The sequence below is a fragment of the Eleutherodactylus coqui genome, chromosome 5 (assembly GCF_035609145.1).
Source record: "Eleutherodactylus coqui strain aEleCoq1 chromosome 5, aEleCoq1.hap1, whole genome shotgun sequence".
Taxonomy (NCBI): domain Eukaryota; kingdom Metazoa; phylum Chordata; class Amphibia; order Anura; family Eleutherodactylidae; genus Eleutherodactylus; species Eleutherodactylus coqui.
Window position 1 is genome coordinate 172285619 of NC_089841.1, and position 19710 is coordinate 172305328.

Genomic DNA, 19710 nt, shown 5'->3' on the forward strand with positions numbered 1-19710 from the left:
TGTAGGGCTTTTCTTGATAATTAGTATGATCCGAGCATGGGAGAAGACCTATTACTGGCAGGTACCTTCAAGCTACAGTAGGTCAAGTTTCGACAGGTCTTAAGTGCCAAGTAGACCTGAAGTTAGGACACGTTCCCGTTAGTCATATTTTAAGTCCTTGTTGTACTTTATATTTCAAGTAAAAATGGGAAAGAGGACCCAGGCCCTTGTATATAATGGGGCTGCTCTCGGTCTGGCAGAAATATGAGGCAACAAGCCAAACCCTACTTGTTGCCCATACACATTAGACATGAATCAGCTGATTGCAGCGTATTGGCTGATGATCTAATGCAGGGGAGAGTCAGGAGACCCCCCTCTGATAACGAGAAGGACTGCACATGTATTTCAATATGCTCAGTTCTTTGTTCCCATAGAGAATGTCATTGCCATAAAGTTCTGACAGCAGCTACACTGCTTCCCCCATTGTACTATTTATGGTGAAATTGGCAGAAATGTCTGTTGGCGGACAGTCCTTTTATCTGTTTGGCCACGTTTTAGTGCAGTTTATATGCCAACCTACCCACTTAAAGGGATTCTGTCACCAGGTTTATGCTTCCCCCAACCACAGGCAGCATGAACCCGTAACAGGTATGCTCATTACCCAAATCTATGTTTTATTCTAAAAGTTGTCTTTTCCAGAATAAAAACACTAAAGTTAGTTGTGTTCTAAATTAAGAAAAGGTGGGCCTTGCCTGCTTCTTCCCACCTGCAGCATGTAGATTGACAGCTTTCTCCCTTGATGGGGGTGGGGAGAGGCTGTGCAGCCCTGCCTCTTTGACTCGGAGCTCAACTATGAGTTGAATTTCTAAGTGTGTTTATTCTGAAACGCCTCAATGTCACAGAGCGGTAAAGAGCATAGCTGGTCCCAGGTTCATGATGCATGTGGTTCAAACAGGATCCCTTTTAATGGTGAATGCCCTTATGGTATGAGCACATATAGTGGAAATTTTGTGCCTTTGCTGCAAATTTTGGTGTGAATTTGCACCACAGAATTTACATTGCAATGAATAAAAATCCACAGCATGACCATTTTCTGCTGTGAATTTCTTCCACTGTGAGTAAATGGGGTTTAAATCCCCATATTCACAGACTGTAATTTGCTGCAATTCCACTATATATGAAATCACCCTTTAGATAGACCCCCTTAGCCTACAGATGGTAAATGAAGTTGGAAGAGCCCTAGATTCTCTATTTGAATACACCCATAGGGAGATGATGGGAAAAGGTTAAGCATCTTAATATATTATCCAGTGTGTGTATATCCTCAAAAGGGAGCGGTCACGACTCCTGACATGTTCATTTAAGTTCATGGTGAATAAAGCTGTTTACTAAGAATTCTGGAGCACCTTTTTATCTTTACTCTGCATTGTCATTCCTGAATGTTTTTGAATAAATTAACAACTGGGTGTTAACCTTCCCCTTGTGTATGATGTGAGCACTGATTGGGCATCACCAGCTCGTAACACCCTGTTGTCAATTGTAAACTAGCAGAATTACCTGGCTTTGCACAAGTCTATTTCGTATAACTTTTGTGTGTGTGTGGTTAAAAACTTTGTTTGCTGCTGATGTGAAGCCAACGTCTTTACAGCACCAAATTGGGTGCTTCAGAAGGTTTTGGACCGGGTTTAAGCTTGTATTTTGCTTTTTTTGTGACTATCTTGCAAGTAGTAGGTCCTAGAGAGCTGAAACTATGTTGAACACTTTTTGAAGCACCCGATTTAGCGACGTGGCAAACTTGGTGCCGATTGCTCCAGGCAACTGGCTACGCATAAAGAACAAATACATAAAATGAATATAAAGAGGTGTATATTTAGATATGTTGGTTTACTGCAGGCTACTGAGGCCCTGTATGTGTCATGGTTAGGAGGAGGACAGCAGGGTCTGAACAGTTACCAAGCAACCATCAGAGTTCTTAGCAAACAAGAAGAGCTTTAAACTAGAATGTGGAAAAGGAAAAAAGGCCAGGCAAAAATATACAGCTAATGAAAGCAAATGAGAACCTTGCTATTGGAAGTAGAAAAAAAGGACAAAAATTCAGAAGTAGATGAGCAGAAGAAACCGCTTACAAACAAAAATGTTTCTACACAAATGCACAGAGCATGGGCCACAAAACAAGGAAAATTAGCGCACCTAACACAGGAAGACAAATATGTCATAGGGATCACAGAACCTTGGTGGGATGATGCACATGATTGGAATACAGGGATTGAAGCCTATAACTTAGTTAAAAGAAACAGACTTATGTTAGGGAAGCATACAGCTCCATAGAGATGCAAACGGCATAGAATGGTAGTTCTCTAGAAACTGGTTAGGAATACGAGCAGAGAACAGAAAAAACACCATTGTAGACGTTTACTAGAAGACGTCTGGACAAGCAGAAGATATGGATGAACTCTTTCTACATCAGATGGCCAAGTTCCCCAAAATCTATAACATAGTGGTTCTGGGAGATATTAACTAGACATTTGTTGGGAATCTCTCTCAGGTAAAAGTAATTGGTCCAACAAATTCTTATCCGCTCTTGCTGACAACTTTATCTTCCAAAAGGTATAAGAGAAAACAAGGGGATTTGCCATCTTGGACCTAATTCTTACCAATAGGGAGGAAATGGTTGAGGAAGTAAGAGTGGCTGAGAGATTAGGAGGCAGTGATCATGCTTTAATTTTGGACAACAAGGGGAGGAAGACCTGAGAGGACTCAGACCTCAAGGTTGGATTTCAGAAAGGCAGGTTTTAATGAACACCAAGAGGGTAGGAAGGATCCAATGGCTGGATGTTCTTAATGACAGGAATGTTCAAGGAGGATGGGAAATTTTGCGAAATGAGATGCTCAAGGCACAATTGTTAATCCCTAATCCTTAAAAGGAAGAATGGGAAGCTTTTAAAGAGATCAGGATGAATGAATGCTGAACTTACACACATGCTAGAAAAGGAAGAAAAATATGTTTATGGGGGTGAGGATTAAAAAAAATATGCAGTCTGTAGCAAGTGCAGCGCAAGTGTCAGAATAGCCAAAGCTAATAATGAATTTAGGCTTGTTGTAAGTTACAGGATGAAAATAGTGAATTGGTTAAAAATGTTGTTGAAGGCTGAACTTTTAAATTCCTATTTTGTATGTTTTCTCTCAGAAATTAGATGTAACATCAGCTATCTTCCCTGTGCTATTGGGGGAATAAAAAAATGCATGTTATCTATAAGCAGATATATGGTGAGGGAACACTTGTCTAACTTAAATGAATTCAAGTCTCCAAGTTAAGATGAATTATATCCTAGGATACTAAAGGAAGCAGCAGAGGTAATTGCTGAACCACTCTGTAATCTTTGAAAATTCCTGGAAAACAGAAGTCCCAGAAGATTGGAGAAGAGCAAATGTAGTCCCTATCTTCAAAAAAAGGGAAGAGGTGGATCCATGGAACTATAGCCCTGGGAGCCTAACTTCTATACTAGGAAAGAAGTATGAACAAATTCGTAAACAGCATGTATGCGAGTACTTGAATAAGAATGGATAAAGTAACCAGAGCCAACATGGGCTTGTAACAAACAAGTCATGCCAGACGAATTTCCTTCTATGACAGAATCATGGACTGGGTTGATCAGGGAAATGCAGTATAGTATATCTTACTTTATAAAAAGCTTTACTAAAGTCATTTCATACCATCCTTATTGAAAAAAATGACCAAATATGGGATTGACAAGACAACTGTTAGGTGGATTCACCACTGGCTGAGTGATTGTACTTAAAGAATGGTCATAAATGGCTACACATCCAACTGGAAGAATGTCTTAAGTGGGGTACCACAAGGCTCTGTCCTGCACCCAGTGTTCAACATTTTTATAAATTATCTAGATTAGGTAATTGAGGGGAAGCTGATCCCATTTGCAGATGACACAAACCTAACACTAGAGAAGAGAGGATTAAAAAGAGGATTAAAAAAAAAAAAAAAGATCCACACAAACTAAAACAGTAGGTGGTGACTAATAGACTAGTATCTAACAAGGAGAAATGCAAAGATCTACATCTGGGCATGAAAAAAGCACATACAGAATGGGAGGAATTGAGCTAAACAGCACATGTGCAAAAAGATGGCTATAATATCACAGACTGAACATGAGTCAATAGTATGATGCATATTGTCACCGCGGCAGATAAGTTCCCTCTATTGGGAGTTATTCTAGTCACCGAAGGGAACCACTAAATGTACAACTTAGCTTTTATTAGAAGTAATTAAAATTTAAATTGCGTGATTTGATGATCTCTATGCATAAAGGGACAAATCCGGATCTTGCCTCTTTGCTGTACTTACTCAGTTGTATTGTCCCTATGGCTCTGTTATTAATTTACCATAGGACTGAGTTCACACTATTTTAGATTGGTAGTTTATAAATAAACAACCAGAGAGTACCTCTATGAATATCCTCTATTTACTCACATACGATAATGTCTCAAGATAAGTAGAGGTTATATTCAACAGAGTAAATTAAATAGACGTGCATGAATTCATCTACTGTGGACCACACAGGTAGATACATCAAATTTATGCACGCTCCTCAGAGATGTGTTAAATTGAAATATACTATAGAAATGATAAGCGTTTGATTTTTTTTTTTTTTTATTGCATTCTTTTCCATAGAAATGGTAGCAGAGAGGCATATAATTCTATAATCTTAACTCCAACTCAGTTAGATCCCTTTCTTTACTGCTCTTGATTCAGCAGTTTTACTGTCTCATCAGGTCAGCTAACCTATACTAACTTGTATGGTCATAAATAGCTACCCCTGAAAGCTCTAGGGAACTGGATTGCATTTTTATTTTTGTTCAGTTCCCTCCTTTCACCATCAACGCGTTTCTGCAGTTAGATTACTGATACTGCGTCATCAGGATGGAATATAATGGTGACAGGTATACCAGCTCTGACGGCTGGGATCATTTGAGCATGAGACATTATCGTATGTGAGTAAATAGAGGATATTCATAGAGGTACTCTCTGGTTGTTTATTTATAAACTACCAATCTAAAATAGTGTGAACTCAGTCCTATGGTAAATTAATAACAGAGCCATAGGGACAATACAACTGAGTAAGTACAGCAAAGAGGCAAGATCTGGATTTGTCCCTTTATGCATAGATATCATCAAATCACGCAATTTAAATTTTAATTACTTCTATTAAAAGCTAAGTTTTACATTTAGTGGCTCCCTTCGGTGACTAGAACAGTATGATGCAGTGGCAAAAAAGGCAAACACAATTCTTGGATGAATTAAGAGAAGCATAGAGGCTAGATCATGTGAGGTAATTTATTCCCTCCTACTCTTCCTTACATCAACAAACTAGAGCAAATTCAAAGAAGAATTACCAGGATCGTGAGTGGTCTACAAGCCATGTTTTGTGAAGAACTGTAGTAGACATGATGATTAGTTAGCGTAAAATGTCTATTGATTTGTATAAACTAGATGTATTACGCAGCTGTAGTGATTTAACTCTGTGGAGGCTAATGGCCACACAATTTCATTATGGTAATTGCTGGACAATGGCATGGTGAAAGATGTGTGGTATAACGTTAGCCTAATGTAAAGCTCCTCTGCAGCCTCTTAAGGGTTAAAATTACATTGCTATACTGTAAGACGCAGGGTGCGTTCCCACGAACGTATATCGGCTCGGTTTTCACGCCGAGCCGATATACGTTGTCCTCGTGTGCAGAGGGGGGAGGCTGGAAGAGCCCAGGAGCAGAAACTCAGCTCCCGCCCCCTCTCTGCCTCCTCTCCGCCCCTCTGCACTATTTGCAATGAGAGGAGGTGGAAGGGGGCGGGGCTAAGTTCCGGGAATTAGCCCCGCCCCCGTTCCGCCTCTCCCTATTGCAAATAGTGCAGAGGGGCGGAGAGGAGGCAGAGAGGGGGCGGGAGCTGAGTTTCTGCTCCTGGGCTCTTCCAGCCTACCCCCCCTGCACATGAAGACAACGTATATCGGCTCGGCGTGAAAACCGAGCCGATATACGTTCGTGGGAACGCACCCTGAAAGTGAATTTTGGATGTTTCCCCAGCCCCCTACCCCCACTTTCAACTTCTGAGACAAAGAAGCTGCTTTTTGCCTGACCACATGTTGAGGAGACGAAGGTTGACTTGTACACTGGACCAGAGAGGGGTGTGGGGAGGGGTGGGGTATTCTATATGGCCCAACGAATGAAAACCTATATATGTTATCGATGTAATAGGTTATATGGTCATAAAGGACAGGTATTATGTGTTTTAATAGAGCTGAGGGTCTAAGCATTGTACGCCCAGATCCAGTTTAGATCCGAGACTAGTAGCTTGTGTCTGACTGGTTATTACAAGGCGTGTGCATGCCATACTACATAATTAGGAAGCTACAGAATACCGCAGAACCTGCTCGAGAAATTAGCATCCAAAACAGAACAGTTAAAGGATCTAGGAATGTATAGCTTGCAAAAAGGAGGCTAAGAGGAGACATAATAGCTGTCTACAAATATCTAAATGGCTGTCACAGTGCAGAGGGAACAGCCCTATTCTTATTTGCACAAGGGAAGACTAGAAGCAATAGGATGAAACGGAAGGGGAGGAGACAAAGATTAGATATTAGAAAAAAAATCTGACCGTGAGGGTGATCAGTGAGCAGAACAGGTTGCCATGGCAGGTGCTGAATTACCCATCAATGGAAATCTTCAAACAGAGGGAGGACAGAATTTTTTTGGGGGATGATTTAGTGAATCCTGCCTTGAGCAGGGGGTTGGACTCTGTGACACTGGAGGTCAGATATATGAAATACAGTCTCTCTTTAGTATATATACATACATACAAGGGGCGTTCATCAAAGATTTCCCCTGACTATTTCCATTTATCGCAGGATGCTGAAAATGCATGCGTGTAATGATATAAAACTTTATAGTTTATGTGCCAATTTGCAGCTCTGGACTGATATTGGTCTTTCTTTTACATGTGATTAAGTGGTGCCAGGTCTGATAATGGACCCAGTGGAATAAAGAGCCATGATCAAGTTCCTTTATTTGAGAGGCCGCACACGAAGGGAGACGTTCACTGAGATGAAAGAGGTTTATGTGGAGCATTCCCCGTCATATGATGTAGTCAAGAACTGGCATTGTCAGTTCAAATGCGGTCAGACTTTGGTGGAAATGGCTCCAATTCCAGGGTGACCCCAATCCGCTATCAATGAACACATCATCCATCAAGTGGAGGCTGCCATTTTGGAAAATTGCTGCATAACTATTTGTAACCTAGCCCAAAATGTCAAGATTAGAATTTGGATCCATTGAAAAAGTCATCAAAGACCATCTTCATATGCATAAGGTATCTGCTAGCTGGGTTTCCCGGCTGCTCACACCTTTCCAGAAGCAGGAATGAGTCAAATGCTCCCAGGCTCTTTTGACGATGTACCATGGAAACCAGGAGGTCTTTAACAGACTGATCACACAGAATAAAAGCTAGGTCCACCACTATGATCCGGAGACTAAAGTCCAGTCGATGCAATGGAAGCATCCAGACTCACCGCCTCGACAGAAAGCACGTGCCCAAACCCTCGGCAGACAAGGTCATGCTCACAGTCTTTTGGGACCAGCACAGAGAAGTCTTGATGAATTTTCTAGCAAAGGGTACCACGATTTTTGGGGCATACTATGCTTCACTGCTGCGGAAATTGCGGGAGGCCTTGAAAACAAAGAGATGTGCCATGCTCACCAAAGGTGTCCGCCTTCTTCAAGACAATGTCCCAGTTCGCAACTCGCATGTTGCCCAGATGAAAGCGTGCTGCTGCGGGTATGAAATTCTTCCGCATCCCCCTTATTCGCCTGACCTTGCCCCATTAGACTTCCACCTCTTTCCAACAGTAAAATCATTTGAAGAGCAAGCATTTTCCAGATGAGGTGACTCTGATTTCCAAAGTCACAATGTGGCTTTTGGAGCAACCTGTCGACCTCTACAAGCGAAGTGTTTACAGCTGTATAAAGAGATGGGAGAAGTGTGTGTCCTTAGGTGGCAGCTACGCAGAGAATGACTAATAACTGTGCCAAGTGGTGGTGCTTTCAGTCCACAGGAAGTGAGTCAGGGGAAACCTTTAATGAACGCCCCTCGTATATGTGAGGTATATTCTCTTCAAAGAATACTTAAATACATATGTGTGAGGTGTATATTTAGATGTGTTGGTTTCCTGCAGTACACAGAGCCCCTCTATGTGTCCTGGTTAGGAGGACAGCAGGGTCTGAGCAGTTACCAAGCAACCAGCATCGAGTTATTACTACAGTATACAGAGAGCGTGAAGATGTCGAGAACGATAGATCCTAGAAAGCTAAAATCTGGTCTAAAACCTTCGGATGCTTCTGATTTACCTATGTGGCAAAGTTGGAGCAGATTGGTCAAGTTGTTTGTCCATGCATAAAAAAACAGACCACAAAAACTCATTTTTATGTAAAGATTTTTAAAAGGAATAACAGAGGACCGATACAACGCAAAGTTGTAATAATGGATGCTGCAGAATTGTTATTTTGTGAAGAACACATGTATTCACTAAAGTAGATATATGAGGTGTGGTAACGGTTCCTCTAAGTATCTGATAACGAGCTCCTCTACTACCAAAGATCAAAAATGTAAAGTGAGGAAAGGATGTGAATGGCCCCAGGCAATGTGAAGGTAGACTTTTGGCTTCATGTTAAGCTGCTGCCTGTTTTAGACTGTAACACTCACACTATATTTTAATTATGTACCCAAGCAGAAATGTATGATATGGTGCATTAATGATTAGCGGTAAGACCAAACACCTTTGCTTTACTAGTGCTATCTTAAAACCTATGATGCTGGTGAAGGGGTATGTTAAAGGGTCTATGCCAAGATATAAAGTTATCCTCGATCCTGTTGCTATTGTAACCCTTATTGTAGAAGTACCAGCATGGGTTATAAAAAGCATAAATTTTATTAGAAGTAAAAAAAAAAACCCAAAACATGCAACTTTACAACTGTATATGTTACATATATCTACAAACCGCAGTGTACAGCATAAACTAGCCAACATCTACCTCCCAATGGCATCTCTCTGTTGGGCATAAACTCAGAAACATAGCAACTGGGATGATTAAACATATACATGGCTGCAATTACCAAGTCCATCTTGTATTTTATAGCTACTGTTGGCAAAACAAAAATATACAATTACTCTGAAACTCTCGACCAGCCAGCATTAATGGGTATTGATTTGCAATATCCCATACCACCATTGCCGTTTTGTTAAATATAGAAACGGGTACAAGGCTTCATCACTCCAGTTCAAGAACATTAATCAAACTTTGTCCTATTTTGACATGACTGTTCCTATCGCTCCTCCTGTTAGTGTCCCGTCCATCTGATATCACAAGCCAAACAAGTTTACCATCTTATAAGAGTGTGTCTGCGCAAGATCTATAAGCCTTACCAGAGTTCTGTCACTTCAAACGATCCTCATTTGTTTTTGATTGGTGGTGCCAGATATTAACATATTACAATAAAATACATTGTAGAGACACAGCAATGGTTAAGACATATGCCAGCTTCCCTGCTAAAAGTGGGCAAAGGAAAAAGTACAGAAAACAATAAAAAGTTTAGCATCTATATAAATCTTATATAAGGGCATGCTATAACTAAGGCTGCATTCACACGAACGTATATCGGCTCGGTTTTCATGCCGAGCCGATATATGTCGTTCTCATCTGCAGGAAGGGGGGGGGGGGGGGAATGGAAGAGCCAGGAGCAGGAACTAAGCTCCTGCCCCTCTGCACTATTTGCAATGGGGAGAGGCAGGATGGAGGCGAGGCTAATTCTTGGAACTTGGCCCCGCCCCCGTCCAGCCTCCTTTCATTGCAAATAGTGCAGAGGGGCGGAGAGGAGGCAGAGAGGGGGCGGGAGCTTAGTTCCTGCTCCTGGCTCTTCCATCCTCCCCCCCCCCCCCCTGCAGATGAGGACGACGTATATCGGCTCGGCGTGAAAACCGAGCTGATATACGTTCGTGTGAATGCAGCGCAGGGGCGACAGAGCCTGAGACACGTAACTGGTGGTCTGTATGTGTCTTATGGCTTTTTAAAAAGTAATTAATAAAGCCCTATATGAAGTTTACATGGATGCTGGACTTTTTATTGTTTTCTGCATGCTTGAAGTGCTCCGGCGCCTCCTGTGCATCCAGTAGGTATACAATGAGCTAGTGGCTTGCATAATAAGAAAAGATCCAGGCTTCTAAAGTCTCATACTAAATTATTCAAACCCAGGTTCCCATATAAACATATGGTTTGGATATATTACAGTTGGCTTCATTTCAGTCTCTCCACGTCACCTCTACTTCGTCGGTCCGGTATCTGTGGAAACCATAAGAGAGGGTTAGACGGTGCCCTCTGAATAGGGCATACAGTTGTAGGCGTTTCCCATTATAACAATGCTTTAAGCTAGCATGTTGTAGGTGTCCTTCAAAACAAACAGCTTCCACCAATGACTATAAGGCCGGGTTCACACGGTGCGGATTTACTGCGGTTTGCTGTTACATATCTGCACTGCGGCAAAACTGCTACGTTTGTAGTGCAAATGTGTTTGGCCAAAAAGCTGTTTTCACAGGGCGCAATTCTTCCGCACTGCCGCAGTGCAGAAATGCAGGTGCGGCGCGTTTTAGAAGATGCAGTATGTCAATTCTTTTGGATTTTCCGCAGTGCTTTTTTGCCCATAGCCTCCATGGACGCAGCAAAATCTGCACTTAAATACGCTGCAAAAGTAAAAAAGCACTGCAGAAAAAAACGCTTGCGGACTTTCGGAGGTGGAAAAGCAGCCAAAATTCGCGAGCCATAAAGAGCCTTTGAAGCAGTTTTGCCGCAGAAGCGCAACGAAAAAACTGCAGCAAAGCCACCCCGTGTGAACCTAGCCTAACAGCTAGTTCTGGACAGAAATCAGGAAGAGTTAGGGCGAAACACATGTACTGGAATGAAAATGCAGATTTTACTGCAAATTTCATGGTGAATCCATGTTTTAGGCCTCATTCAAAAGTCATTATTTAATCAGCTTTGATAAGCCAAAATCAGGAATGGAACACCGATAGAGAAAAAGTATAATGGAGAGTTTGAATCTCTTCTGTACTGTGGAGCCACTCCTGGTTTTGGCTTACAAATACTAATGCTAAATACTGACCAAACGCTACAGTCTGAACGGGGCCTTATACTGATTTCACCCTATATATTGTTGTTGTTGTATGTCCAAATGAAAAACCTGCAGCATATCTGCTATGTGTGAACATACCCTTAGAGTAACCCTACAATGGGACTGCTCCATTTTCATAAGGCTCTGTGCACTCTGTATCAGAGCCCTATGTCTAGCGCAGCAGTGCACAACCTGTGGTTCATGGGGCAAATGCGGCCTGCAATGCCATTTTGTTTGGCCCCCAACCATCTAGACACGGAAATACTTGCTTGTGTGTGGCTACTTACATGTAGTTTCCGTGTCAGAGAGGAGAGGCATATAGTTCAGATGCAGGGAAGGGCATGTATTAATGGTGCATTGTGTAGTCATATGTGGATCCCCCATACTGTATATTAGTAGAATATGTTCCCTTGACCCCCCATTTGGCATTTCAGAAATGATTATATGAGTTCTCATGTGGAAATGCAAATCCAGCACATCTGATCTGAACACACCCTAAGGCCTCATGTCCACAGGCGGATCGGATTTTGTGGGCAGGAGCTCCGCAGCGGAATCCCACCCGGCCCGCAGCATAAGAACATTAATTACCATTCCAGATGCGTGGCCGTGCGGGTCGTCCGTCTTCTCTTCCATGGATGTGGGCCGTGCCCCCCTCACATGTGCAGTGGAGATTTTTTAAAAATCTCCTGCGGGATCCACGGCACGCCTGCAATGACATTTGCGGGTGTGCCGCAGATTGGAAGGCTTCAATTGACTTCAATCGAAGCCATCCCTGCAGGATCCGCGGCAAAATAGAGTATGCTGCGATTTGTTTTCTGGACCAGAAGGTCTGCAAAACAGATCTGCATGCTTTAATTAAGCTGCGGGCCCCAATGATTGTCTACAGGCGACTTGAACTGTGGATCATCTGCGTTGTTTACCCGCAATTCAAACCCGTCAGTGGATATGAGCCCTAACTCTAGCGAATTTCAGTGGAGACATGTCTACATGCATACATCTGTCCTTTAGAATCAGTGTAGGAACTGGGTTGATATGGACATTGGTGAATACATTCTGGCAGAGTACTGGATTTACACAGTTAAACGTGTTATAAAACAAAACGACTACAAGCTAGATTCACTAATGCAGTTTTTGGAGCCAAACACAGGAGTGGATACACCAAAAAATGTTTGCCCATAGCTGGTCAAAGGTTTACCAGGTGCAGCAAACCAAGAGCTTCTTAAATCTCTTTCAATCAGTAGTCCTACAGAATGTGCTTCACCGGAAACCAGAGAATGAAATGTCAGTTGAGAAGTGATCGTTGCATCAAGAACCTGCATGGAAGATTAACCCTTTGCAATCCAATTTTGGATTCAGGGTTTCCTAGGGGGCCTTTCTCTTTCTGCCATTATACAATGGCACCATCTGCTGGCTAGAGTCAGTACTGCAGTATGGGACATGCTGGAGAGGCCCCCGACAACAGAACGGCCAGTAATCTACAGTAAGAATACCCTGCTGGACGTCTTCGACATCGGAGCTGTATAGCCTTCAATCAGAATGTCTTTAGACGTCAGACAGTGGATTCGAAAGGGTTAATACTTGTGTGCCGGATTCTTGGAGGAGCGATCACTTCTCAACTGACATTTCATTCTTTCGTTTCCGGTGAAGCGCATTCCGTAATGTATGACAGCAGAGGATACAAAAAGGCCCTCACCGATCTGAAGAACAGTGCTCCCAAATGTTCCCGCATGAATGAAGAAGTCGTGCATGCGTGCCACTACTCCGTTTATTTCAATGAGAGTGTTGGAAAATGCCAAGTACAAATGCTAGGCAATCGGAGCGGCGGAGCACTTGCAGTCAGACCCCACTTATCATAAAGCTTTCCCCTATTCTGTGGATAGGGTATACCTTTATAGCTTGGCACAACCACTTTAAAGGAGCACTCTGATTTAAAAAAAACAACTAAACAACAGTCACTGACTTCTGCTGTGAAAAATCCAGTTCTATAGCTCATCCCCTCCAGGCTGTGTGTTCTGCACTTTTCTCCTGGATGCTAGGTCACATGACTAGCACTCTAACAAAGCTGTGTGTCCTGCAGTAATTAACTGGAGGACACAGAGCACTGCCAAAGTGCTAGTCATGTGACCTCAAGGCAACAAAAATGCAGAATACAAAGCTATAAAACTGGATTCCTCACAGCAGAGGCCAGTGACATGTAATGGATTTATCAAAAGAAAAAAAAAACAGAGTGCTTCTTATAGGCCGCCTGCAGAGGGACGGGTCGGATCCTGCTGCGAGAATTCTTGCAGCGGGATGCAGACCTGTGCCCCTGCAGAGACCTGCGGGTCACCCACTCCCGGCGTCTCCTCTTCTCTGTGCTGTGACGGCTGCCGCTCAGCATGCGCAGAGCAGAGCCGGCTGGACTCTACGAGACCCGCACAGAAGTAGGACATGCAGTGATTTGTTTTCCACGTGTTTTGACGCGGACAAATCGTGGCTGAGTGCATAGGACTGCGTGCATGCATGCAATCCTATGGCAGTGGGCACAGTCGGAGATTTTGCCGGAAAATCCCGACACTGAATTTCCGCCCATGTGCAGGGGGCCTAAGTCAAATGATACTGTTACTGAAACTGACCGTTGAGTTATCCAAGAATCTTGCAATGCTGTGGCTTGACCTGAACGGAACATTTCCCATCCTGCTTGGGCAATCATTGCACCATTATCAATACAGAATCTGTTAGATACAAAAAATGACCATATTAAAAAAAAATAATTTTTATATAATGGCAACATATTTCACGGCGCTTTACAGCTAGAAAAATAATGTAGTGCAGATATAAGAAACAAACAATAATGGTGACTGGCTTATCTGAATGTTAGAGAATTGGCTGTAAAAGTTGTGATTGAGTGATATGATTATTGTAAAGCTGGTGATATGCATGAAATAACTATCAGCTGAAGGCCAATGCCTGAAGTGACATTACATAAATGTGCCTAAATCCTGGCCAAGCAGCAAGTCATTCCCACTTTTCACTCTAGTTTAAAAAATGGACACACATGCCATGAAGTAATACAGAAAAGACAAAATGTTGGAATAAAATGAGCCAAAAAGCAGGCACAAATACAGTGCTAAATGTGGACTTCTGTTCTGACTGAACATTACGGGCGAAAGACATGATTATTTTATTACATTAAAATGGTACTTTAATTTAATTTGATTATCGAAATTAATATATCTATTCCTCTTACGTCTCATCTGTGGCAAAAAGTTTGGCACTTCGTTCTTTGCACATTATTCCCATCATTTCTTGCAGTCGTATGTTACCTAAGTGTTAGAAGTCAGTAGTGGGAAGCATTAATAGTCTATTTTCTTGCAGGACAATATATATTGTTTAGCAAAATTTGCAGTTACACAAGTTAGCGAAAACAGGATTTTTGTTACTTATTGTAAAATTCATTTCTCGTCGCATTTGTTGGGGGACACTGTGACCTTAGGTATAGCTGCTGCCACTAAGAGGCAAAACGAAGTACGAAAAAGTTTTAGTTCCTCCCACCAGCCATGCCCCTCCTGCAGGCAGTGAGCCAAATCAGTTTGTACACAAGCAGTAGGAGAGAAGAAATTAGCATAGAAGTAAATGGATATAGACCGTAACAGGTAAAAAACCAAAAAACACTTTGTCACAACCAAAAAAGTTTTGAGACAGGAGATGCAAACCAGTCACCTAAAGAACAAACAATAGGGTGGGTGCTGTGTCCCCCAATATATGCAAAAAGAAACAGATTTTACTGTAAGTAGCAAAAATCCTGTTTTCTCATAGAATGGTAGAGTTGGGAGGGACCTCCAGGGTCATTGGGTCCAACCCCCTGCTCAGTGCAGGATCACGAAATCATCCCAGACAGATATTTGTCCAGCCTCTGTTTGAACACTTCCATTGAAGGAGAACTCACCACCTCCTAGTCTATCATTTAGGGACACAAAGACCTTGGGACATCCTAAAGCACTAGCCAAGAGGTGGGAAAGGAAAGATGGTGAGCGCAGTCGGTGTACCGCAACCAGATTATACCAGGGTGTATTCTTGGGGAAGGTAGGCGAAATGAAAACAAATAGTAGACAGTCTTGGCAAGGCCCAATGAAGAATTCTCAGGAAGCATCTATCGCTCTGACAGTGTCAGCCTCTGACTAGGAAGATAGAAGCTCTGTCCTTCAACTTTAACACCCTGCCAAAAAATAATGTATTGACATAGCTGAGAGGAAACGGGTAAGGTCCACTGTAGAGTGGAAAGAGGGAGCAAGATCAAGCACCTTGTCCTGGTGGATCCCTTGTAATATATCCGGGATCAAAACCAGTTCCCATTGAAGGCCTAGACTGACTAAAGGTATGTACAGCATGGAAGAACTGATGCCTGAGAGGTAGAGAGAGTCCGCCCTAATAGAAGGTCAGAGAACAGCGGCAAAAGAAAAAGAAACGGCATCCAAACACATTTCAATTGCAAGACAACGTGAGACAGAAAAAAAAAAATAATACCACCTGCCAGGCGGCAGTGGGGCTTGAGAAGGAATAAGGAGGATTTCCCAGAATCGCACCATTGTCAACATATAAAAGGTACCCGGACAAGTGTTGAATGTTTCAGCTGAGGTTTAATGGGATATAATGCTTAGTTATGAGGGTAAAAAGTGATGTGCTCTGTACCGGTTATAAGTTGGCCCCAGACAAATATTCAACCTGTGAGAAAGGTCATAGTGGGAGACATACACCACTTGACGATGACAGTCGACCATATAAGAAGAGGACAAGAACTCTCTTTGGACTAGAAAGAAATGAGAATTTGCAACTAGCGTGAGTCTGACCCCCGTCCCAGGCCTCTCACTAGCAAAAAGCCAGACTCCTACTGTACACTGATGAAGGGCAATAACCTGGAAACAGCTGTATGTACATGGGGTCTGGCTTTGCTTTTAATTCCCAGTCATTGTAACAACGCTTGTATAAAAAGTCTGACTTTGACTTGAAGGAATGCTGCCTTTCAATAGGTGGCGCTGTGGAGGATTTATTCCATCTCCCTTATTTGCATATTACCCAGAGGAGCGTGCTTGGCCATTTGACTCTCCTCACTTAGTTTATAGTATATAGTTGCTCTCCCTAAGGAGAAAAGAGTGTTTCTGACCCCTGTCCCAGGCCTCTCACTAGCAAAAAGCCAGACTCCTACTGTACACTGATGAAGGGCAATAACCCGGAAACAGCTGTATGTACATGGAGTCTGGCTTTGCTTTTAATTCCCAGTCATTGTAACAAGGCTTGTATAAAAAGTCTGACTTTGACTTGAAGGAATGCTGCCTTTCAATAGGTGGTGCTGTGGAGGATTTATTCCATCTCCCTTATCTGACATTTTTGTTTAGTAGTGTCCGGAGAATGCTATTCAAGAGGAGAGAATATCGGCAACAACTGTATTAACCGAATTTTGATTCTGTAGATCCCAGACAACTAGAGTTCCCTTGATCACCGGGTTACCAAAGAGACTTCACAATCTAGTAATAGAAGGATAATTTGCATGAAACTGAAAAAGTGGCCAAAGATGTTTAGCCTAATGCAAGTAGCTGTGCATGGTGAGCGACCTGCTGTCCAACCCTCCACATTCCTGGGAACATACTCATGTAGCTATGTAAAGTACTGAGGAAGGGGCACCACAGCCCTGAAAATGAATTTATGTAAAGCTAAATTTAAGGTCTCGTGTTCTTTAAAAAAGGTTGCGCCTACACCCATCTTTTAAAATTTTATTTACTAATCCGAATCAACGTCCAATGTACCAAATCATGTGAGGTGTATAAAGAAGCCGGAAAAACACTGTTCCCCCTAAGGAGGGCGTTAGCAAGGCATCAGAACCAGGGTCAGGCAAAACACCCCAAAAAGTTCCTATAAGAAAGGAAGAAGGCATGTGGCTTGGTATTTGCCACTACTGTGTAAATCAACCAAGACATAAGATATAGCAGTTACCGACAGTAACTAAAAAACCATGACCTCCTGGAAGAGGGTAAGGAGCAAGAGTGTGCTTGCAATAGTAGTCTAACCATGTCCTGATATTTGCAGTAACTATGCAGTCACATCGGAATCAGGATCTAGCTACAATAATTACTCCTCCATGGATGAAGTAAGGCGGATGTCTGTTGTTTGCGATCCGCCAGTCATTCTGATAATGAATAAATAAATAATGAGTCTGCCTGAAAAAACTCTTGTATAGCTATGTCGATATGTGTACTGGCAGTAATGGATTACTCCTCGCATGGAAGTAAGAAAAAAGACTTGATTAATAAACCTACTCCAGTTGTTGAGTAGTTCTATTGGATTTCTAGCTTAAATAGATGCAATCGGTCTATCGGAAATGATGCGGTGACTTATAGTCAAGTTGGCTACCGAGAAAAACGTACCCCCTCTCCCAACAGGGAGTTGTGAGGTGGCATATACTAACTAACAGCACAGGCATGTGAAAACCAGCAAATAAGAAAAATACACCTACCCTCCGATGAACAAGAGGGGGGATAAGTAAGTCGATGTTAACCCTCATAGCGTAGTCACATCAGATACAGTGTCTAGCCCTAGTGCTCTTACCACCCCATGGAAGAAGGCAATAAGGCGGCCGATACCTGCCATAACTTGCAGCTATCACAAAGTACAGAAGTAGTCCTAAGATGATTATCTTTAAATGAGATGGCTGAGGCTCTTTGACCTGTAGGATGTCAGGTATAGAGTATGGTGGTACTACACTTCCTCTCCATGAAAAAAGCAATGAAACCATTGGATTTAGGTGTAACTGTGTAGTCGTGTCCGATATAGGTTCTAGCAGTACTCTTATGGGAAAGGGAATGCGGTGGTCTAAGCTCCTTATAACCTGTAAGGCTGTCAAGTAAACATTCTAGCTGTAGTAGCCTTACCCACTATGTAAATAAATTCAAGCTGTAGTACACTTACCCTCCTGTGGGATGGGACATAAGGCGGCTGACGTTTCGTATGGCTTGCTGGCAGGTGAGCTACCGGTTCCAAACATTCTACACTTACCCTCCTATGTAAAGAGTAACTGGAATCTGTAACTGTGTAGATGTGTCTAGATAACGGATTTAGCTTAGTGCTTGCAGGAGGAGCATAGCTTGTGGGAGAACTAACCCTTTTTTTGTACTTAGTGTCACCTGCTAGTGGCACCAGCTATACCCAAGGTCTCCGTGTCCCCTAATGACAAGGATGAAAAATTCTCAAAACAGGCTAGGAGATAACTTGCTGTTCGGTGGGGTGAATACTGGAACCCATACTAATCCTGAGCATACAGCCCCGGCACATCTCGAAGTGTGTGCGGCTGGGCTCAAGGATGTGGTCTCCGTTGGACTTCCATGGAATGTTGGTTGCAAAATCTGCAACCTATATTTTCACAATTGCATCATGCACCAATTATCTGTTGTTGATTTATACTACTGATTTCGCCTTCTGCAAAACACTGTGTGAAATTCCTGGTCAAGTCTGAGGCAAATTCTGATTGTAACAAAAATGGGTTTTCATCGTGGATTTTAATGCTAGTTCCATAGTGTACATTTTGTGCTGCCAAAGAATTCAGACCTAAACACTATTAAAGGGGTATCTGGGGACCACAACCCCCATCTCCCACAAATATCTGTATACACAGAAAAGGAGTTATCCAATATGTAAAGGGACACTGGCAAAAACACATTTTTCCATGCCTCCCCCCACCACCCCCTAATTGCCTGTCACACTCTGGAAGTCTCGTCTATGTATTGCAGCCAATTCCATGCAGTGCAGCCCCCTGTCTGATGCTTATCAGGCACCATCTTGAGAACAGGAGTTTTTCCTTTCACTTACAAATTAATCCCATGATGCATCAGCACAGCATTAGTTAGGGGCTGTATCATTTCTGCCTCTACCATTACCATTTATATAAATAAATGGATAAACTGTGATCCCTCTATTATAACCTTGTGACAGAAGTAACTGTGATAGGAGATTCAGTGTCCCCCTCAATGCAGTTTCTGTGGTAGGATTTATGTAACAGCATAATACAAACTAAGAAACTGACTAGTTTCAGGCAGTATAAACCCAAGTAGATCTGAGCTGGTAAGAATTGAGATCACATGACCATATGAGGAAAAAAGATGATAATGAATGAAAAATGTAAAAAAATCACCAGTGTGGCTCTTAAAAATTGATAGCCTAGTACGAAATAAACATAATTATATAATTTAAGATTTCCCCAGCATAATTCATTTTCTGTGTAACAACAGTGTAATGGTTGTGCTCCAGTTGCTTCCTTTGGTCCAAATAGCAGAATCGGAGGGCCCCAGGAACCCTAGACCTATTAGGTTATGACACCCTTGTTTAGTAATGATATATTGCTAAATTTATATACTGAAATATAACGGTCATAGTTTCTCCATAGGAGCTTCCTACGTGGAAGTATGACCAAAATAAGAATTATGGCTGAAGTATGTAATCCTGCATGTACACTGCCTGCCCCTATTAGGTGGACT

General features: G+C 42.4%; 1 protein-coding gene across 2 annotated transcripts in view; it reads right to left on the bottom strand.

Moving 5' to 3' along the window:
- Window positions 1-10045: 10045 nt before the first annotated feature.
- Window positions 10046-19710, bottom strand: part of OSGEP (O-sialoglycoprotein endopeptidase) — a 29865-nt gene continuing 20200 nt past the window's right edge. For both annotated transcript variants that reach the window (XM_066603727.1, XM_066603728.1), the window contains exons 10-12: window positions 14436-14511; window positions 13822-13920; window positions 10046-10380 (exon numbers count right to left, since the gene is read on the bottom strand). In XM_066603727.1, coding sequence (XP_066459824.1) covers window positions 10341-10380; window positions 13822-13920; window positions 14436-14511 — 215 coding nt within the window. In that variant the 3' untranslated portion in view covers window positions 10046-10340. The remainder of the gene's footprint in view (window positions 10381-13821; window positions 13921-14435; window positions 14512-19710) is intronic.